The sequence below is a fragment of the Lathyrus oleraceus genome, chromosome 5, assembly GCF_024323335.1.
Source record: "Lathyrus oleraceus cultivar Zhongwan6 chromosome 5, CAAS_Psat_ZW6_1.0, whole genome shotgun sequence".
Lineage (NCBI taxonomy): Eukaryota > Viridiplantae > Streptophyta > Magnoliopsida > Fabales > Fabaceae > Lathyrus > Lathyrus oleraceus.
The window spans coordinates 559,145,118-559,168,866 of NC_066583.1; the positions used below are offsets into that span (position 1 = coordinate 559,145,118).

Genomic DNA, 23,749 nt, shown 5'->3' on the forward strand with positions numbered 1-23,749 from the left:
TATGACTTTTTTCTATTTTGATAGTTTCAGAAAATTCCGAAAAAATCCTCAAAAATTTTATTTGACGTTATTAGATTAATTTTTGTGTTTTTGTATTTTTTTTTCTTTTATTTTAATAGTTTTTTTTCCATATTTCAATTGTTTTTTCTTAATAGGGATATTGTCGGTATTTTTCTATTTGTTGCTACATTGCTGAATTAGTTATGTGTTTTCTCATTGTTTGTTGATTTTTTTTCTATTGAGTTTAACATGGCTGACCAAAGAACTCTGAAAGAATTTGCTGCTCCTGATATGAATTACAATGGTTTATGTAGTGAATATGATGATGTTACCATTCATTTTGAGTTGAAATCTGGTTTAATACACTTGTTGCCAAGGTTTAGTGGTCTTGCAGGTGAGGATCCGCATAAGCAACATAAGGAATTTCAAGTTGTTTGCGCTACACCATTGAGACCTGAAGGAATCATCGAAGATCACATCAAGCTGAGAGCCTTCCCATTTTCACTAAAGGGTGCTGCTAAGGATTGGTTATATTATCTTGAGTCGAATTCTGTAACAACTTGGAATGATTTGAAGAAAGTCTTCCTTGAGAGATACTTTCCTGCCTCTAGGGTTGCATCAATCCAAAAAAAATGTGGTATTAGACAGGGAAATGAGTCATTGGCTGAGTATTGGGAGAGATTCAAACAATTATTATCCAGTTGCCCTCAACATCAGATTACCGAACAACTGCTTATTCAGTATTTCTATGAGGGATTGTTACCAATGGATAAAAACATTCTTGATGCTGCTAGTGGTGGAGTACTTGTTGATAAAACTCTAGTTGCTGCCAAAACACTGATTGAGAACATGTCACTCAACTCCCAACAGTTCACAACCATAAATAATTATATGGTCCAAACAAAAGGTGTGAATAAGATTCAGGTTTCCTCTTCCAACAAGGCTCTAGAAACCAGAATTGAAGAGCTTACTTCTTTAGTGAAACAAATGGCAGTGAGTACATCTCAAACAGGAAAGTTATGTGGTATTTGTACTTCTACTGAACATCCAACTGATACATGTCCTATTCTTCAAGATGAGTTAGTCACTCAGTTGCCTCAAGCATATGCAACTAACTTTTTCAACCAAAGCAACAATAAAAAAGGGTACAACATTCCTAACTTGTCCACCAACAAATATCATCCCAATTGGAGGAACCATCCAAACCTTCGATATGGAAACCAGCAGCCCGCCCAACAACAATTAGTCATACCCCTGCCACAACCACAAATCACTCCCCAAGTCTCCACCTCTGCACCTCCCAGACCTTCATTAGAGGATCTTGTCAAGCAAATAGCTGTGAACAATCTCCAATTTCAGCAACGAATAAATTCTAGTATTCAGACTTTGCAGACACAGATTGGACAGCTTGCCACTTCAATGAATGCCATGCAGCAAGCCCAAAGATCAAACCAACTTCCTTCCCAAACAGTTGTGAATCTAAAAGACCCTAATGCTAATATGAGTGCAATTTCCTTGAGATCTGGGAAGGTAACAGAACCAGCCCCAGAAAAAAAATAAAGAAATTCTTGAGGTGGCACCTGAACCTTTTTCTGTTGTGATAGAAACTGAACTCTTTGTTGTGGTAGAAACTGAAAAAGAAAAAGAGAAGGAGTATGTGCCACAAGTTCCTTTCCCACATAGAATATTGAAAAATAAAAGGACTGATGATGGAGACAAAGAGAGAGAGATTTTAGATGTGTTCAGAAAAGTCGCGGTAAATATTCCGCTTCTTGATGTGATTAAGCAGGTTCCAAAGTATGCAAAATTTCTGAAAGACTTGTGCACAGGTAAGAGAAGGTTGAAAGGCAATGAGAGAGTAAATTTGGGACGAAACATTTCATCCTTTATCCAGCCTAAATATTCACCTACGATTTCATCCCTGACTCAGGACATGCCACAAAAATGCAAGGATTCAGGAACTTTTGCTATTCCTTGTACCATTGGGGATAGTAAATTCAAAAATTGCATGCTTGATTTGGGAGAGGGCATTAATGTTATGCCTACTTTTGTTTATAATAACCTTGATCTTGGTCCTTTACGGCATACAAGTTTAATCATTCAATTGGCGAACAAAAGCAATGCTCGCCCTATTTGAGTAGTGGAAGATGTGCTTGTTCAAGTTAATGACTTGATTTTTCCTGCAGATTTTTACATTCTGGACATGTATGGAGAAACAAATTCAAGAAGATCGCCCATCATTTTAGGCAGACCATTCATGAAAACGGCGATAACAAAAATTGATGTTGACGATGGAACTATGTCCGTGGAATTTGGTGACATTGTCGCAAAATTTAACATTTTCGATGTCATGAAACATCCCTTGGAGGAGCATTCTATTTTTCATATTGAGTTGATCTCTGAGTTGGTTGATGACACTTTTTCTGAATTGTTTTCACTTGATTTTCCATCTCTATCTGGGTTTGATGATGTTTATTCATGTGATGATTGTACTGACACTAACCCTTGTGTTGTTTGTGTTGAGATTGATGCTGCCTTGCAGGGTGACAATGTAAGTGAAGTTGTTTATGTAGCTAAAGATCTTGACATTCTGGCTGCCCCAAACATACCATCCATTGAACAACCACTTTGTTTAGAGCCTAAACCACTTCTCGAGGATTCATATTATTCATCAAAGCTTCAACTTAAGCAAAAACGTAAGAAGGGAATTGGATGGACCTTGGATGACACTCGTGATATTAGCCCATCCATATGTATGCATAGGATCTCACTTAAAGATGAAACAAAAGTAGTGAGGCAACCCAGTAATCCTTTGATTCTTGATGTTGTGGAAAAGGAGATCACTTTCACGTGGCCATTCAACACTTTTACTTATCGAAGATTCTTCTTAGATCCTGAAATACAAGGCAAATGCACTAATAAAAATTTCAATGTCAATGGATACTACCCAAAGCTACTCCATGAGAACCCGACTTTGGAAGAAGAGACTGTAGAAGAGATCTCTTTGGGAAAGGCTGCTTATGCAATCATTTATCCGCCTTGACTCCTCGGGTGTGTTCTTTCCTTTCTCTCACTCTTATTTTATATTTATGCTCTTTCATTGAGGACAAAGTATGTTTTAAGTGTGGAGGAGGGAACCATTTATTTGTTTTTTTTCTTTGTTTTGTTTTTAGTTTTTCTCTGTTTTTGATTAAAATTTAGAATAAATAAAAAAATTGCATGCTTTTTCCTTTGGTTTTTGAGTTACAATTATGAGTATTTTTCTTAGTTCTCTTGACTAAAGTCTTGTGGTGTGATGTGAAAAATTTGATGTGCATTTTTAGTATGATAGGTAGGACTAAACTCTAAATTGTACATCATTTGTGGTAGATCAATTAACCTTGTGAGATTTTGAGCCTTATATGGATAACATACAAAAATCCATTTCTTTCTTTCTTGTGTGATTCACTCATGTCTGTTAGTCTCTAGAACTTGAATTGACTCTTGTTGATGTTGTTGTTTACTTGTGCACACTGATATGATAAAGACAATTTTGTTTTTGTTTTTTTAGCCAGTTATCCAAAAAGCCAACTCTGAAATAATTTTATCCCTTGTTTGAAACCCCCTTGAGTCTGTTATCCTTTTTTTGTTTAAAACACATTACAAGTTGAGAAGTGAATAACAATGTTATCACCCTATTCAAAGGGTTGAAAGAGTCTTGTTTGGAGTTGTGTGGGTTGAATTATTATGTTGGTAATATTTCATAAGTTGGCGTAAAAAGAAAATAAAAATAGAAAAAGAAAATAGAAAAGAAAAAAAATGAATGAAAAAAATAGAAGGATGTCAATACATGTCAATACATACTCCTCCTAAAAAAAGAATAAAAAGAAAAGGAGAAGAGAAAACAATTGATATAGAGTTGTTCAAGTGAATGAAATATTTTATAAATTCAACTCCCGCAGTTTCTTTCAAGTCTCTTTTATCTCTTTGAATTTTAGCCTAGTCCCTTAGGATTTATCTCACCCTTACATTGGTCACGTTACAACCAAATAAAAGTCCTTTTGATCTTCGTGTTCATGTATTTCAATTGTGGATGTTAAAGTCTTTTCAAGCTTATGGTAGTACTAACTTGTATGTTATGCTTTGAGTGTAAACAATTAATCTAAACACTTGAGAGTTGAGTGAATTATATCATGTGAGGATCTTACTGTTGTTGATGTATTCTTTAGTAATCTGTTTTCCTAGCTGCTTTAAATGTCAGAAAAAATTGCTTACTAACACCATATTCTTGAAGCTTAGATTTAGAATTCTGCTTGTACCTTGTATCTTGAAAACTTTTGGAAGTGCACGCTCTGTTTTCTTTCATTTTGTTTTGAAATTGTAATTTTGCTCGGAATGCAAAAGTTCAAGTGTGGGGGAATTTGATCAGTGCATTTTGATGCACATTCTTCTATAATTGTACTTAGACATTTATCTATTTTATTTTGCTTATTTTACTCTTTTATTATGTTTTTAGATTTAAGTTCATGATTGCCTTTAATTTATTTTCGTTTGCTATTTTCAATTTTAGCGGTTATTTGATACCCATTCACTGTTCAAATCATAACTTGAGCTACATGATGCTGTTTTGCGCGTTCTGACATGCGTTGGAAAGCTGAGAGAAAGAGATACAACTTTTGTGTTGAAGCCAAAATCTGATTCAGAGTGCAGAAGTCTCAAATAATTAGTTGAAGGTTTCGTACTTTAGGAAATAATTTCTTTTGGGCCATTTGTTGGGCCGAATTTAGGTTTTCTGGCCCAATTTGAATTATAAGTGCAACCCTTATTTTCTTTAAAAGGAGAAGTCATTGCACTGTAGCAGGTGACACCTTATTCACCATAACTTTTTGTTTTGTGTGATCATGAAGACGAACTAATCTTCTAGAGTCAATCTGTTGTAACCAAATTTCCAAGGCTTTGAGGTTTTTATCCTATTAATTTAACTTTGTTTCTCTTTCAATTGTATTCTATGAAAATTCATTTTCTTAATCTATATTTTATGGAATGGTTTTGATTAAATTCGTATGATTGCATTCCTAACTATTAATCGCCGTTTTCGTCGCTTTGTCGTTAAATTGTGTTTGTAAATCATGTTTGCTTAATTCACGATTGTAGTAACCGTTTGCTTAATTCAGAATATAGGAATATCAATCTATTATATATCTATTGCGCTTGTCAATCGAAATTGAATCGAGTAGAGATCGAAGCCGCTTAGGGAATTGATAGGTAAAAATCAGTGATTAGCCGGAAACCGAAAACAGTAGATTGACTTATTTTCTTAATCACTTTTTATAATCACTTATTCTAAATCTAATCGAAACCCTCATATTTTGTTTTCATACTTGGTTAATTTGCCAAGAGTCCTTGCGATACGATACTCGAGGTGTCAATTTCCATTTACTATATATTATTACTCGTTTTTGACCCATGTGTGACAACGAATCAAATAGTCTTTTCATCTCTTCCCACTTCTTTAATTTAAAATCTCTCCCTCTTTTCAAAACCTTCTTTGCTTGTGTTTTCAACTTAGACATGTTTTAATGAGTAGAAACTTTGTCCTTATGCCAATCAATTCTCAAACTTTTTCTTAATCAAACTTGTGAATGAACTTAACCATATTGACTTTAATTTCAAAAAGACAAAAAGAACTAACCACCTCATTCAAATCTTTGGCCTTTTGTGCCTTTTTATTTAAAATTTTGTTAAAATCAATTAAATAACTTCTTTGAAATTTTTACTACGAACTACGGAGTTTTGATCCATCATATATATGTCGATACATAGACATAAGACTGAAGGTCTTGTCAAACACAAATATATGATTAATGAATTCTTTCCTCATTCCCTCACTCTATATTTTATTAAACATCATTTAGATCAAATCACTTGCACACAAAAAAGGGCTCGCTAGGACTACCTATGACACTTTGGGTGCTAACACCTTCCCTCTGTGTAAATAACCCCCTTTACTTGTAATCTCTCACATTTTATTAGTTTTGACTTTGGTTTTATTGATGTTAAAAGTTTACCCATAACTTAAGGGTCATGAATTTACCGCTATAGAAATTAAGTGGCGACTAGTCCTCAGTGGGTTTAGCCTACTTTTTTATATGTATATATTTGTATATTTTATGTTTGTTTTTATATATTGTTTGTATGATATATTCTATCAGCTGTGCTTGGTGATATCTGAGTGATGAGATAATTTCTAACCCGAACTTCAGTGCAATCTAAGATAGGAGAGTGGTAAAGTCATGTTGGCTTTGAAGGAGTAGTCCTAAAAGAGTTGACATGAGATCCCCAACTCATTGGAGACCTCTTTAGAGTTACTGATGTCACATGAGTAATTCATGGATAAGCATTACTTTCTCTAATTTGGGGGTCCAAGAAGTTAGAGACCGTAGAACATTTAACCCAACTTGGCCTATTTAGGACGTAGTGCGGAGACTTTTCAAGTGTAGACTCGATAACAGTTGTTACACGATACGCCACTCAGACGGGGTTCTCTTGAGAATACTATGGGTTGATGAGTTAGTCATCCTAACCTATAGTATTCGATAGATGGGATCAAGACTCTGGGAACTTTTTAGAACATGATCTATAGGTTTTATCCTTAGTACACTCCTTTAGGATGGTTCTTAACCTGAATCCATGCTCGTGACTCGCAACAAACCCTTTGATTCTCGGTTGATCCGATCAAGTCTTGTCAATATCAATGGAACTTGGGTGTTGATAGGGTGAAAACCATAATCCACCAAATTCGATGATTGATCTTAATGATGACTTGATCCATCCCTTGACCTTTGTTTGTGTTTGCCTTGTGTGTGATTGTTGCATTCATGCATACATGCATACATGCGCGTCATAACATTCATCACAGAAAAATAAATTTCAAGGAAACTAAGGTCTTATTTGTAAATATTTTTAGACCATGGATTATGGACGAAGGAACACTAAGAAGTACAATTTTAGATGTCCTAATTTGAAAGAGCTAAGCAAGTTGTCATCCTTTGTATTAGATCCCTTGGACTTCAAGCAACGTCATGGGAAATTTTTGTATGTGTTATCTACTTATATGGTTGAAGGACTTCTGAGTGTTTTGGTTCAGTTCTATGACCCTCTTTATCGGTGCTTCACTTTCCCCGACTATTAGCTTGTGCCCATGTTGGAGGAGTATGCCCATCTCTTGGGTATACCCGTATCTAACAAGGTACCTTTCAGTGGATTAGAGGAGATTCTGATATCTCACGTCATAGCCGAAGATCTTCATCTGAAGAAATTTGAGATTGATGCTCATTTGGTGAAGAAATGAGGTATTCTCGGGTTGACTTCTAAATTTCTCATTGGTAGAGCTACTGTTTTTGCTCAAGCCGGTAGTATGGACGCTTTTGAAGCTATCTTTGTATTGCTCATCTATGGTTTATCTTTGTTCCCTAACATAGACGATTTTGTTGATGTAAACGCCATTAGAATTTTCTTGATCGGGAGTCTTGTTCCGACTCTGTTGGGTGACATGTATTTCTCTTTGCATTTGAGGAATTCTAAAGTTGATGGGACTATTGTATGATGTATTCCTCTTTTGTACAAGTGGTTTATTTCGCACTTGCCTCAAACGCCTGCTTTCTTGGAGAACCGACAATGTCTATGGTGGTCCCAGACACTTATGTCTCTCACTAATGATGATATTGTTTGATATGATTCTGCATTGGGTAGCTTGGATATCATTGATAGTTTATGGTGAGTTCTCTAACATTCCTCTCATTGGTACGCAAGGAGGAATCAACTTCAACCCAGCATTGGCCCGTCGTCAACTTGGGTTCCCCTTGAGAGATAAGCCTAATAACGTCCAGTTAGAAGGTTTATTCTATCATGAGGGTAAAGATCCCCAACTTTTGAAGAATAGAATGGTGGTACAGTCTGTATAGGAAAGGAAGATCTGAGCTTGGTCCATGAAATTGTGTAGCTTTGGAAGCTTACACTACCCAGGTGAAGAAGAGAGCTTTGGAGCTCAAGATGTCGTACGCTTGTGAGAGACCTATGTTTATGGTTGTGGTTGAGCCATCAGCTCTCCCTAACCAAGATGTAGAGGAGTTGGAAGACTCACTTGCCAAGATGACTCAAGAGAAAGACATGTGGGAGGAGAGGTTCCATGCTTTGAGCCGAAAGCATGAAGAGTTGCAACTTGAGTCGAAAGACAAAGATGCACTTATCGAGATTCTTGAGGAGCATGCAGTGAAGAGACAGAGAGAGTTAGAGGATTTATTTTACTCTAGTATTCCTCATCCTTTCGGTGCTTGGAAGAAGATTGTTGATCAGTTTGTCCTCGAGAAATCTCATATGAAGACATCATTTGAGTTAGAGATTCGATGCATCCGAAGGAAATACGCTCCCATGGCTAGATCATCTGATGCAGTTTCTAAGGATCCTTATGATGACATTTTCCTTTGCTCTTGTATTTGTATTCTTGTTTCTGAAATCGTACTCGGTGTAATCCTTCCAAATTTTTATGAATAAAAAGAGATTTTATGGTCAATTGAATTGTTATTATTGTTATTACTAATTGAAAATATCTGCAAATAAGACTTCATATGTTCCTTGAAATTAAAAACAATAAAAAACATTGCATTTCATGCATCATTTGCATAATAGGTTTCTTCCACCAGATGTCTTGTCAGTTCTTCTTCTGTGTATCAACCAAGCTGACTCATCACTACAACAACCGTGCTAATCAACTGAGAAGAATGGAGCATCTAGAGCAAGAAAATAGAGAGATGGAGGAGGATATCGCCAGACTTACGACATTGATGGAATCTGTGATAGATGCTTAGAACCAACCATCTCCGCCTCCTGCAAATCCTCCTCCTCAGAGGACTGTCATTTCAAAGATTGCTTTGTCATTTGTACCTATCATTGCTAGCCAGCTTGTTCCTGCTATGCCTGCTGGGTTCCCATGGGGGATGCCACCAAATTTTGTGCCTGAAGGATACGCGCCAACATTTGCTTCTCTGCCGGCATCTAGCCCAGTCCTGTCAATGCCTCCTCCTATTGTTCATACTCTGCCTCATGTTGAGGAAGCCATTACCACTCTGAGTCGTCTGAAGGTCCAGATGCTTATGAAAAGATGGATGAAATGAAGGATCAGATTCTTAAGCTGCGCAAAGAATTGAAAACTCTAAGAGGGAATGGTTTATTTGGCAAGAGTGTTGTTGAACTGTGCTTAGTTCCCAACATCAAAAATCCAGTGAAATTCAAGGTCCCAGACTTTGAAAAATACAAAGGGATTACTTGTTCGTTGAGTCATATTGTCATGTATGCTAGAAATATGTCTACTCAAACTGATAATGATCAGCTGCTCATTCATTACTTCCAAGATACTCTAACTAGAGCTTCCCTCAGATGGTACATGGGCTTGGACAGTGCTAGTGTCTGTACTTTTAATGACTTGGGTGAGGCCTTTGTCAAGAAGTATAAGTACAATGTTGATATGGCGCCAGATAGAGATTAGTTGATGTCGATGTCTTAGAAGGACAAGGAGACATTTAAAGAATATGCTCAAAGATGGATGGAGTTAGCTTCCCAAATTAGTTCGCCTTTGGAAGAAAAAGAGATGACCAATATTCTTGAAGACGCTGAGTTCATTTTATTATGAACGTATGATCGCAATTTCCCCCAATGATTTTACTGAGATGGTAAACATGGGGATGAGATTGGAAGAAGGAGTCTGTGAAGGACGTTTGTCCGAAGATGAAGCGTCGACAAGCAAGAAGTATGGTGGTAGTTTCTCCAAGAAGAAGGAAGGAGAAATTAACATAGTATCATCAGGGAGGAAGAGGAGGCCTCATGTAAGGAAGAACTCTCAATATCGTCAACATCAGCACCAGGTATCATCTGTAATTCCGTTTTTTCCAATAATTCAACCAATCAATCAGTTCCAATTCAACAACAACATCAACAACAACCGTAACAACGAACCAACTACAACAACAACAATCATCAGCAGAACTATGAGAGGAAGAAAGTCTATTTTGACCCTATTCCTATGACATATATAGAGCTATATCCATCCTTGGTCGTTAAGAATATTATCTAGCCGAGGAATCCTCCTCAAATTCCTGAGCCATTTCCATGGTGGTTCAAACCTGATCTTCCTTGTGCTTTTCACCAGGGAGCTCCTGAACATGATATAGAAAACTGTTATCCCCTGAAGTATGAAGTTCAGAAGCTTATCAAGAGTGGTATTAAAATGTTCTTTGAGGACAGAGCGCCAAATGTTAAAGCCAACCAGTTGCCTGCTCATGGTAACGCTTTTGTGAATATGGTGGATAGTTGTCTTGGAAATTTCAGGGTATTTTATGTGCGTTGTATCCGTAGGTCCTTGGTGGAGATCCACAAAGACTTGTGCATGGTGAGACATTGTAAACGTGACCATGATGGTTGTGTTATTTGCAGTGTGAATCCTTGTGGTTGTGTAATTGTCAAAAGAGATATTCAAAGGTTGATGGATGAAAATGTTATTCAGGTACAACAGTCAAGGTATATGGGAGATGATATGAATGTGATAGTGTTGGTATTCAAGACCCCTAAGCGGGTAGTCATTCAATTTGATAGCAGCAACAACAATAATGTCAACAGATCGGTATCCCCATTAGTTATACGGTTAGCGGGCCCCGTCCCCTACTCATCTGATAAAGCTGTGTCATACAACTATAATGCCACCATGTTAGAGAATGGTCAAGAGGTTCCTCTTCCAGTTGCAGATTCTGTGGTGAATATTGTGGATGTAGCGAAGCTGACCCGTAGTGGTCTTGCATTCAGTCCAGTGTTTCCAAAAGTTGTGGAAGACGTGTCAATGGGTAAGAAGGCAAAGATCTATGCAATTGATCTAGTTAGTGCTCCAACGTGTCAATCTGGTGAATCCAGCAAGTTGAAGACTAGCGATGATGATGAGGTATTGCGCCTAATTATGAGAAGTGAATTTAACGTTATGGAGCAGCAGCTTCAAACCCCGTCTAAAAAATTTATGCTGTCATTATTGATGAATTATGAGGCACACAGAGAAGCCCGATAAAGGGTATTGGGATAAGTCTACGTAGAACATGATGTTACTGTGGATCAGTTTGACCATATTGTTGCCAACATCACTTCTTATAACAATCTGAGCTTTTGTGATGAGGAACTTCCCGAGGAAGGCAGGAATCACAATTTGGCACTTCATATTTCAACGAATTGCAAGGAGGATGGTTTGTCCAATGTTTTGGTAGACATTGGTTCATCGTTGAATTTGTTGCCAAAATCAACTTTAGGAAGACTCTCCTATCAATGCGCCCCGATGAGGTATAGTGGCGTGGTTGTTAAAGCGTTTGATGGTTCTCAGAAAACCGTCATTAGAGAAGTGGACCTTCCGATTAAGATAGGTCTGAGTGATTTCCAAATTACTTTTCAAGTAATGGACATCCACTCATCCTACAACTGTTTGTTGGGAAGGCCATGGATTCATGAAGTCGGTGATGTGACGTCTAGTCTGCACCAGAAGCTGAAATTTGTGAATAATAGAAAGCTTGTCGTTGTTGGTGGAGAGAAAGCATTGTTGGTAAGCCATTTTTCATCTTTTACTTATGTTGATGCTGAAGAGGAAGTTGGAAAGCCATTCCAAGCTTTGTTCGTTGCTGATAAATTGAAGAAGGTTGGGGCACCCATGTCTTCTTTGAAAGATGCACAAGAGGCTATTCAGGTTGGTAGCACCGATAAGTGGGGCCGCATGGTAGAAGTCATTGAAAACAAGAACATAACAGGGCTAGGGTTTCAGCAAGGGCCATTCAGCGCCAGTGTCAAGGCTATACAACCAATTTTCTACATTAGAGGGTTCATTCATAAGGATGATCAACACTCAACTGCCATTGTTGAAGACAGTGATGAAGACGAAGCTTGCGCCAACTTTGTAACTCATGACCATACTTGCAACAACTGGATTGTTGTTGATGTTCCTGCCGTTATGCGTTGTTCTAAGTAATTTGTTTTCATTATTTTAAGAAAAAAATCTTCTCCTATACCTAAGGGAGAAGTGAACATTGTTAGATACTTTCCTTATTATCATCAACAAAATATAATTTTATTCATCCACATCTATGATGTTTTTATTTTTACTTTTTTGCTTTTTCTGAAAATGGTAATCACAAAAAACATAAAAAAAATAATGATCTTTCCATCGGCATAATATTTGTTTGCACTCCACTTCTCTAAAATCAAAATATCAAATCATTATGCAGGTTGGTTCCCAAACCCGTTGAATGTAATGATCCTACTCCCTCTCTAAACTTTGATTTTCATGTGTTTGAAGTTGAGGAAGAGAATGATGATGAAGAAGTATCTGATGATTATCACGTTTGCTTGAGCACGGGGAAAAAGCCATTCATCCATTTAAAGAGCATATTGAATTAGTCAACTTGGGTTTCGATGATGATGTGAAGGAAGTCAAGATTGAGTATCAATTGTATCCAGAAGCTAAGAAGGAGTTGATTGATCTTCTTCGAGAATATTCTGATGTGTTTGCTTAGTCCTATCAAGATATGTCTGGTTTGAATTCTGAGATTGTGGAGCATAGATTGCCTTTGAAGCCAGAATGCCCACCGGTCAAGCAGAAGTTGAGAAGAACTCATCCTGATATGGCAGTGAAGATTAAGAAGGAAGTGCAGAAGCAGATTGATGTTGGGTTCCTTGTTACCTCCGAATATCCGCAATGGGTGGCCAATATTGTGATTGTTCCTAAGAAAGATGGAAAAGTCCGTATGTGTGTTGATTACAGAGATTTGAATAAAGCCAGTCCGAAAGATGATTTTCCTTTTCCCCACATTGATATGTTGGTAGAAAATACAGCTAAATTCAGAGTCTTTTCGTTTATGGATGGATTTCCCGCTTATAATCAAATCAAGATGGCACCCAAAGATATGGAGAAGACCACATTCATTACACCCTGGGGAACATTCTGTTATCGAGTGATGCCCTTCGGTTTGAAGAATGCTGGTGCAACGTGCCAGAGAGCTATGATCACTCTTTTTCATGATATGATGCATAAAGAGATTGAAGTCTATGTTGATGATATGATTGCTAAATCAAGTGATGAAGAACATAATGTTGAGCATTTGTTGAAGTTATTACAACTTTTAAGGAAGTATAAACTCCACTTGAATCCCAATAAGCGTACTTTGGGTGTTCGATCTGGTAAGTTGTTGGGCTTTATTGTGAGCGAGAAGGGTATTGAGGTTGACCCTACCAAGGTCAAAGCAATACAAGAGATGCCTGCGCCCAAAACTGACAAGCAATAGAGGTTTTCTTGGCCGCTTGAACTATATCTCAAGATTTATATCATATATGATTGCTACATGTGCGCTTATATTCAAGCTTTTTCGAAAAGATCAGTCTTGTGAATGGACCGAGGATTTCCAGAAAGCTTTTAATAGTATCAAAAAATATCTGCTTGAGCCTCCGATTATGTCTCCACCAATGGAAGGAAGACCTTTGATCATGTATTTGACTATGCTTGAAGAGAGTATTGGTTGTGTTCTTGGTCAGCAAGATGAATCTTGGAAGGAAGAATATGCAATTTACTACCTCAGTAAGAAGTTCACAGACTGTGAAACTCAGTATTCTATGCTTGAGAAGACATGTCATGCATTGGCTTGGGCTGCTAAGCGTCTACGCCATTATATGTTAAACCATACTACTTGGTTAATATCCAAAATGGATCCAATCAAGTACATTTTTGAGAAGCCTGCTTTAACTGGGAAGATTCCCTATTGGCAAATGTTATTATCCGAGTATGATATTGAATACCGATCTCATAAAGCTATTAAAGGTAGTGTCTTAGTTGATCATTTGTCTCACCAAACTATTGAAGGTTATCAGTCAGTGCAGTATGATTTTCCCGACGAAGAGATTTTGTACTTGAAGATGAAAGATTGTGATGAACCATTGCTTGAAGAAGGGCCAAAACCTGGTTCCCGTTGGGGCATTTTATTTGATGGAGCTGTTAATTCGTATGGTAATAGCATTGGGGTAGTGATTATTACTCCTCAAGACACTCATTTTCCATTTACAAATAGATTGAGCTTCAAGTGTACAAATAATATGGCTGAGTATGAAGCTTACATTATGGGGATTAAAGAGGCCATTGATCTCAGAATTAAATATATTAACGTCTATGGAGATTCAACTTTGGTTGTGAATTAGATCAAAGGTGAATGGGATACGAATCAACCCGGTTTGATACCATATAGAGATTATGCGAGGAGGATTTCAACTTTCTTTACAAAGATTGAGTTTTATCATATCCCTCGAGATGAAAACCGGATGGCAGATGCTCTTGCAACGTTGGCTTCCATGATTATGGTGAATTTTTGGAATGAAGTTCCTAATTTGACCGTGATGCGTCTTAATAGGCCAGCTCATGTGTTTCTTGTTCAAGAAGTCAAAGATGAAAAGCCTTGGTATTTTAATATCAAATGTTTCCTCCAAAGTCAGATTTACCCGTCTGGGGCATCTTTGAAAGATAAGAAGACTTTGAGAAGATTAGCTGATAACTTCTACCTGAATGGTGATGTGATTTACAAGAGAAACTTTGATATGGTTCTGCTCAGATGCATGGATAGAAACGAAGCAGACATGTTGATGGCTGAAGTCCATGAAGGTTCCTTTGGTACTCATTCCAATGGACACGCTATGGAGAAGAAGATGTTGAGAGCAGGTTACTATTGGCTGACAATGGAATCTGATTGTCGTAAGTTTGTCAAGAAATTCCATAAGTGTCAAATTCATGCAGATAAGATTCATGTTCGTCCGACACTTTTGAAAGTCATTTCCTCTCCATGGCCCTTCTCCATGTGGGGAATTGATATGATTCACATGATTGTGCCCAAAGCTTCGAACGGAAATCGTTTCATTCTGGTGGCTATTGATTACTTCACAAAGTGGGTTGAAGTGGCATTGTATGCAAATGTGACCAAGCAAGTTGTTGTAAGGTTTATAAAGAATCAGACCATATGCGGTTATGGTGTGCCAAGTAAGATCATTACTGATAATGGATCTAACTTTAATAATAATATGTTGGAAGCTCTTTGCAAAGACTGCAAGATTTCACATCATAATTATTCTCCCTACAGACCTAAGATGAACGGGGTTGTTGAAGCTGCGAATAAGAACATTAAAAAGATCATCCAGAAGATGGTTGTGACATACAAAGATTGGCATGAGATGCTCCCATTTGCTTTGCATGGGTATCGTACATCCATCTTCACTTCAACAGGGGAAACACCTTTCTCTCTTGTTTATGGCATGGAAGTTGTGTTCCCCGTAGAGGTTGAGATCCCATCATTGCGTGTATTGATGGAAGCCTAGTTGATTGAAGTTGAATCGTGTTAGACCAGATATGATCAGTTGAATTTGATTGAAGAAAATGATTGACTACCATATGTCATAGTCAGCTATATCAACAAAGAATGAAGAAAGCATTTGATAAGAAGATCAAGCCTCGTGTGTCCAGAGAAGGTGACCTCATGCTCAAGAAGATTCTATCTTTCAAACCCAATGTTATGGGCTAATGGCCTCCTAATTATGAAGGTCCATATGTTGTTAAGAAAGTCTTTTCAGGGGCTGCATTGATTCTTACAATTATGGATGGTGAAAAGTTCTTAGTATTGTGAATGCCGATGCAGTCAAGAAATACTCTGCCTAAAAAAGAAAAGAACAACTTGCTAAGTTGAAAACTCGAAAGGGCGACTTAGGCAAAAATGAGTGTCTCGATGGATTGAAAACCCGAATGGGAGATCCAGGCAAAGGTTAGAGACATAAAACAGAAAATTCATCCCGGTAGATTGAGTACCCCATCTTAGGGAAATCTAGGCAAAAATTAGGGATTATGGCAAGTAATTGCATCCGGCTGGTCCTGATCTTTGCAGCAGTTTTTGAGCAGACATTTAGTTCTGATTCATCATCCTCAACCAAAGACAAGCACAGTGGATTTTGAAGTTGTAGGGAGAGTAGTGGTCATTATATTCAATGTAGCCATTTTCCATGTAAATTACCATTTTTTAAACTTTGTAAAGATCCATGGAGTCCCGCCATTTGCAGACTACCATTCTATTAAATAAAGTTGTGTTTTTATCTAATTATTTTATACTCTTATTTGTTTCTATTTTAAAATTGAATTTTTATGATGATAATTTCTAAATAAATAAATCAATGAATAATCATTTTTCTTAAAATAATAAAGCATTTACTTTAAGAATAATTGATTTCAAAAAGGAATGTCAACAACAATCTAGGAATGGTAAAGTCTTGATGTGTGAAGCATTGTTGTTTTCCCCAAGCAGTTGGTTGGTGTTTTACCTCCTCGGCAGTTCGTCGTTCATCCTCAGCATGGTTGATAAGTTTCTACCCCAGAAATTTATCATCCCCAGTAGACTTGATGGGTCTCATCTCCAACTGAGTTGATGATTTGTTCCCTTTACAATCCATTTTTCCCTAGCTGAGGTGTTCATGCTTTTGCATTTCCCAGTTTGTAACTTGATGATTGAATCCTGGATGTCTTGGAACCTTTATTTGGTCTCTAGATCCCTAACATATTTACTGGTGTGTTGTGTAGCCGTGACAGTTTCTCCCCTGCGTGAGTCAGCAGATCTGGTTGTTTATTTTGGTGCCTTGGAATTAGTTTATTTCGAAATCTCCAAGAAGAATCTGATGATTATTGAAGAAGTTTGGTGGTCTTTGATTTGTTCTGGCAGGTCATGGTATCCCCAGTAGAGTGTCTGGTTCTCCTCACTCAGAGTTTTTGTGACTGGAAACCCCAACAAATTCCCATTTGTTGATGGAAGCTCTTCTCTAATTCCCAGTAGTGATTGTTTATGAGCAGAATTGATTATATCCCCTGTAAGGTTGCCTCCCATTTGATATGGTGTGGACTTAAAATTCCCTGCAGCATTGACTCGTTAGGATCCTCAGCAGATCCCTCTTTATCCTCAACATGTTTGGTTGATATTTTCAGTAGTTCTCTCTTCCCCCCGCGAAGTTTTCCATGTTTGGTTGGATGCATGTTCTCCATGTCTTTCCCCAACCAAAGTTGAATTTATTCTGAGCCAGATGATTTATTTTTATCCCTAGAAGATTCTTCAGTGGTTGTTTCTATCTTGTGGAGATTAGCTGAGTGTTTAGTAATGATGATTCAAATCCTCATCATTTGTATCCTTTGTACTGGTTTATCAGCATAATCATAATCATATACATGCATATTCATGCATAAAACACAACATCAGATATTTCATTGTGCATTTTTATCGCATTGATTTTTCTTCCGATCCCCTACTTTGGCGATATTACTTCCCCATGCATAATTGGTGTGTCTTCCCTCCTTCAATTGTAGGGTGTCATCCCCTTAAGCATAAAGAGTTTATCCTTTCTCACTCCCCACTGAGTTATTTCCTCGTGGATGATTATTATTTTAGCTTCCTCCCCAATACTTTACTTGGATGGAACCACTCCCCTTGAGTTATATCCTCATAGGATTGAGTCTTTGTTTGACTGTTTCTTTCTAGTTCTTACCTAGATAGATCTTTTGGTCCCCGAGAGTTTATTACCCTGTGACTGGTAATATTCTTCTTGACATTGAAGTACTTTACCTGTACTCAGTAACCGTTAAATGGTATTTTACTTTGTTTTTCTCCAGCGGAGTCGTTTTCACATTTCCCCTAGCAAGTCTATCCTTGATATGTTCATCCTAATCGGTGATGGATATTATTCCTGTCTGGTTTTCTACCCATTGAAAAGGTAGTCGTAATCCATATTCTTCCCTTTGAGTTTATCCTTGGTATGTTCACTTTAACCAGTGACAGATACTCTCTCTTCAGTCTTCTACCCAATAACCAGTGACAGATACTCTCTCTTCGGTCTTCTACCCAATAACCAGTGACAAATACTCTCTCTTCGGTCTTCTACCCAATAACCAGTGACAGATACTCTCTCTTCGGTCTTCTACCCAATAACCGGTAGTTGTAATTCCTATTTGTGATATTCTACCAGTAACTGGTAGATATAAATCTTATTTTACCCTCTTGGTCTATCCTTGATATGTTTGTAAGACCCCAATTTTGACCCTAAGATCCCTCATGCTATCTCATCATTTGCATTGGCTTTGGGATCACACTTTGACATCCTCCTTACCCCTCATTTATTGGGTTTGCATTGGGAGAGATCACCAAGCATATTTTATTGTATCATACTTTATTTTTCTTGGTTTACTAACCAAAATACCAAAACTATGTCTATGTATAGCTTTATTTCTTTTATAGGTAGTGTGTCCATCCATCAATGCCTCATCAAGCTCACAACTAGGGTTTGATATCCTCAGTGCAAGGAGATAAATAAAGATATGGTTCACATTAGTTATAAACATCATATATGAATCCCCATGATATTCATTTATCATTTTGATCAAGAGTTCATCAAGAGTTTGAAGTTTGTTTGCCTTGGAAGCTCTAATCCATCTAGGTATCTTATGTGACTTCCTCAGCAAGTTTCTTCAACAATTGTTCAAATATATCAAGGAATACTTCACCATACATCATATTATACCTATATTATCCCCCATGAGTCCCAAAGGTCAAGATTACTTCAACTTTTCATGTTGATTCAAGGATGTTGACGAGAGAAAGTCAACTGTCAAAACTGGGGCGCCCTAGACCTTATCTCCTACAGGTTTTGTCATATGAAAATTATTCCAAGAGAAAAGGTACTACTTATGACATTCCAAACAACTTTAATGTTGACATAAAGAGCTATTTTTGCTTGGAAACTCATTTTTTATGGTGAAAGATTATAGGTCATTTTGTATGTGCCCTAGTTAAGAGGTCAATTTCCAAGGACCATAACTTGCTCAATTTTTATAAGATGAAGGAAATCCAAGTTTCATGATTGATTTCAAGATGTCTTCTCCAACTTTTATTCTTTGAGAAATATCAAATTCAACTTGCAAGGGCATGTACTAAGAGGAAACACCATAGGTCATTTTGGGCAATCATCATTGAACAAGCAATTTTCCTCAACTTCTAAAATGCACAACTCCCTCATGACAAATCCAAAAATCCAAATGATATCAAATTTTTAGCAAAATTAAAGAGGGATGAAAGAGCTACAACTTTGATGATGGACATTTTTCCATTTGAAGCCCATAGCATAAGTTATTCAAGGTGGAAGAAGTGGTCATTTGACTTGGTACTTAGAAAAATTTCAAATATGTTTGATTTCTCAAACCTCCACCTCAAAATGCATCATGATTCAAGATCCAAATGGAAACGTGTTCAATATGAAAGTTGTTCCCCTTGATGTCACCTTTCCAAAGAGTACAAGATCACCTCATTTGGACCAAGATTGGGGGACTTGCACATGGTTCCTTTCATAGGTTTGTTTTGGCAAGATTTGAATTCAATTGACCATTTCCTTTTGCATGCTTACATGTTATTGTTTCAGTACTCAATGTGCATGAATTGGAGTTGAATTGCATCATGAATTGGGCCCAAATCATTTCCAATGCATCCATGCACCAGAGTTGCTAAAATTAGAAAATTTTCAAAGTTTGTGAAAAGCAACTTCCTATGCTATATATACATGTCCATTGTGATCAGAATAAGGATCCCTTCCGCCCAAGCTTTGAACCCTTGCATCCCTAGCCTCCATTGAAGAATAAACTTGAAGATTTCAATTGAAATCGAGTTTCAATTCTCCTTCTATTTTGAGATTGAAAATACAAGAATCCAAGCCTCTCTTTAATCCATTTCACTTCCTACAAACTTCTAGAGTTGATCCAAGGCAAATTGGAAGCAAGATCAAGTTGAATTGAAGCTACCCGAAGGTGATTTTTCTCCAACTTCTCTTCTTCTATTCTCCCTCATTTCTCAACTATTTTGCTTGATTATTGGTTGTCTGAAGTCCTACTAATGTAGGTAACAAGATTGAGTGGCTTTGAGGTCAAATCGAAGCAACTCAAATCATGAACCTCAAATTTCAAATCCATTTATCTTTGAATATACTTGGAATTAGATGAAATGGAGGTCAGCTTCGAGCTCCTAAGCATTTTTCCTTTAAAATCATGTCATTGTTTTTCATTTTTGTGGTGGACTAGTCCAATGAGATCCACCGGAGAAGATGACTGGAGCTAGGGCTCCAGTGGTGTGTTGGCATGTCATGAACCATCTGATCACATATCCACGTTTTAATCCTGGTCCTCCTTCCTGATTACCACGCGTGTACACACGTCGACTGCAGAACATGATGGAAGCGCACGCTTGGCCATCAGATATGCCACCCCAATTAATGAGGAGATTTGATGACCCTTGTTTTTTTGTATTTTCTGAATTTTCATTTAATAGTCTTATTTTGTTTAATTCATAATAAATCCATTTTTAATCCAAAAAATATGGGACTTTCACCAAAAATCTTTAAATATTTTTCTATTCCATATTTTGAATTAAAATCATTTTTTTGGATTAATTTTGATATTTTTCATGAATGAAATTTTTGTGTGCATATTTTTAATTGTTTAAAAATACTTCGGACTTTCTAAAAATTGTGAAATTTTTTGTCTAAGGTCATTTGACCTTGTTTGGCCTAGGATAAATCCCTTGGCCTTTTATTTGGTGTTTTAAAGGGATTTGAGGTTTTGTCCAAATTAAAATGCATTTAAATTTATTTTTAATGTGATTTTTAATTGATTAAATGTTTAAAAATATTATTGAGCCATTTTTATAGTCTGGTGATGTTTGACTTTCTGTTTGGGCCTTGGTCATGGTTGATTTGACTTTTGTTTGATCAAAATCATTGGATTTAGGGGATTGATGAAATATACATTTCATTTCCCAAAATGAATGGATGGTATTGATCAGATGAAACTCCTCTCGTGATCAATTTGTGTTTCTATTTCCCCTCCTCTCTTCATCTTCATCCCTATTCTTCCCCATTCCCTCATTTGACCAATGAAATCTCTAATGTCTAAAAGCTAATTGATTCATCCAGGACCTTGTGTCAGATGAATCAATACAAGTCTGGATGAGATAGGTCCCTCATAGTTTGTTTTAGTGTGTGGTATGTTTTAGGAGTTCGGTTCTTTGTACCAAATCTCTAACATGCATTAACACCTATATTTTTATTGCCCGGCCTCAGATAGTTGTGACTTCTACATAAGTCCAATTATGTTTGCTTAACATAGAGTTAAATTTGTCCCTCAAGGCATAGCATTCTAGTAAGTGAGATTATAAGTTTCCCATTCTCCATGGCATTGTATGGAAACTTGACCTTTTTTCCTTTCATGAGAGCTAGTGGCATACTTGTTGAATTATCCAAGTTGGAGCCCTTCTCATGGAAGATGTCTTGGTTTAAGGATTCATACTTGTGAAAGAATGGTTGAGTGTTCTCCAAAGAATGACTTAATTAATTAAAATTCACCAGTAACATTTGACTAACCATTGACTAACCCTTGTTAATATTGCTTTATTTTCAAGTCATTTACTTTATGCAATTTAAATTCAAGTACCTTTATCATTCATTTCCATTTACATTTCATATAACTTGTTTATGTTTCAAGTCATTTTCACTTTGCTCATTTAAGCCATATCTTGTGATTGTATATATTGTTTACTTGTTTTTGTTTTGTTTGTGGTCTTAGGACCTTAAAACATTTAATAACAAGAAAACCCCTAAAAAACATTTGGTGGACTGTTGAGACTTGATCTGAACTTTTGGACTTAGGATTAGACAACCTTCCCTATGCTAAAGAACTTGGTCAATGCCAACATTTGAGACTGAGCTATCTTTGATTGTGCTTTCATCTAATGCAAGCCCTTGGATCTCTTTGATTCATCTGATACTCTGTCAATGTCCTTAATTGTTTATTTTAGTTATTATTGTCTATGTCTTATATTTTATTCTTAGTTGATCAAGGAATATCTCATATGATACATTGGAAGACACTGAAGACGGCTAGCTATTGGAATGCTTGCTTGGATATGGATATCTTTATTTGATGCCTTAATCTTCATTAATGTCTGGATTTGCTCATTGCTCATTGCTTGTTGCTTGATTAAAGTCCAAAGGAAAATGAGTTTCTATATGACATTTTTGTCTGTTGGATTGCATCACATCGGTCAGATCTTTTTAACTCTTAACTTTTAATTTTTGCTTATGGTAGTCTCTTCATATCCTCTCACTTCTTTAATTTCAAAATCTCTCCCTCTTTTCAAAAACTTTCTTTGCGTGTAAATTTCAAACTTAGACATGTTTTAATGATTAGAAACTTTGGCCTTATGCCATTGAATTTTAAAACTTTTTCTTAAATCAAATTTGTAAATAAACTTAACCATATTGACTTAAATTTCAAAAGACAAAAGGAACTAATAACCTAATTTAAATCTTTGGCTTTTTATGCCTTTTTACTTAAATACTTTGTTAAAATCAATTCACCAACTTCTTTGAAATTTTTACCACGAACTATGGGGTTTTGATCCCTCATTTTTATGTTGGTACGTAGGCATAAGACCGAAGGTCTTGTCAAACACAAAAATATAATTAATGAATTATTTTCCCATCCCCACACTCTTCTTTGTCAAACATCATTTATACCCGAAAACATATGCACACAAAAAGGGCTCCCTAGGAGTACCTATGACATTTTGGGTGCTAACACCTTCCCTCTGTGTAACCAACCCCCTTACTTGTAATCTATGGTATTTTAGTAGTTTTGATTTGAAAACTTCTTATTTTTTGGTTTTGTTCATACTTTTCCCTTTTCCTTTGGAAACAATAAAAGTGCGGTTGCGACTCTGGTTTTATTGACGTTAAGCTTATCCATAGCCTGATGGTCATGAGTTTACCACTATAAAAATTAAGTGGAGACTATCATGGGCAGTAGTCCTCAGTGGGTTTAGCCTACTTTTTGTGTATATATTTGTATATTTGATGTTTGTACATGTTGTTTGTGTGATATAATTTGTTTGTTGTGCTTGGTGATCTCTGTGTGGTGAGATAAGTTCTAACCCGAACTTGAGTGCAATTAAGATAGGAGGATGGTATAATCATGTTCAACTTATGCGGAGTAGTCCTTAACAAGTAGGCTTGAGACTCATCTACTCAGTGGAGAACTCTTTAGAGTTACTGATGTCACACAAGTTATTTGTGGATAGGCATTACTTTCTCTAATTGGAGGTACGAGAAGTTGATGACGGTAGAACATTTAACCCAACTTGGCCTATTTAGGACGTAGTGCAGAGACTGTTCAAGTGTAGACTTGATCACAGTTGTTACACGATACTACACTCAAACGAGTTTCTCTTGAGAATATTACGGGTTGATGAGTCAGTCATCCTAACCTGTAATATCTGATAGATGGGATCAAGACTCTGGGAACTTTTTAGAACATGATCTATAGGTTTTATCCTTAGTACACTCCTTTGGGATGGTCCTTAACCTGACTCCATGCTCGTGACTCGCAACAAACTGTAGCGGTAAATTCATGACCATCAAGCTATGGATAAGCTAGATGTAAATAAAACCAGAGTCGCCACCGCGCTTTTATTGTTTCCAAGGGAAAAGGGAAAAGTACGAACAAAACCCAAAAATAAGAAGTTTTCAAATCAAAACTACTAAAATGCTAGAGATTACAGATAAGGGGGTTAGTTACACAGACGGAAGGTGTAAG

At 36.8% G+C, this 23,749-nt stretch overlaps 1 protein-coding gene across 1 annotated transcript; it reads left to right on the forward strand.

The window, feature by feature from the left end:
• Positions 1 to 249: 249 nt before the first annotated feature.
• LOC127082059 (uncharacterized) lies at positions 250 to 10,524 on the forward strand. Its single transcript, XM_051022280.1, has 4 exons — positions 250 to 304; positions 395 to 1,530; positions 10,184 to 10,363; positions 10,468 to 10,524. Exons 1-4 carry the CDS (start codon positions 250 to 252, stop codon positions 10,522 to 10,524), a joined length of 1,428 nt encoding a protein of 475 aa, XP_050878237.1.
• Positions 10,525 to 23,749: the final 13,225 nt, after the last annotated feature.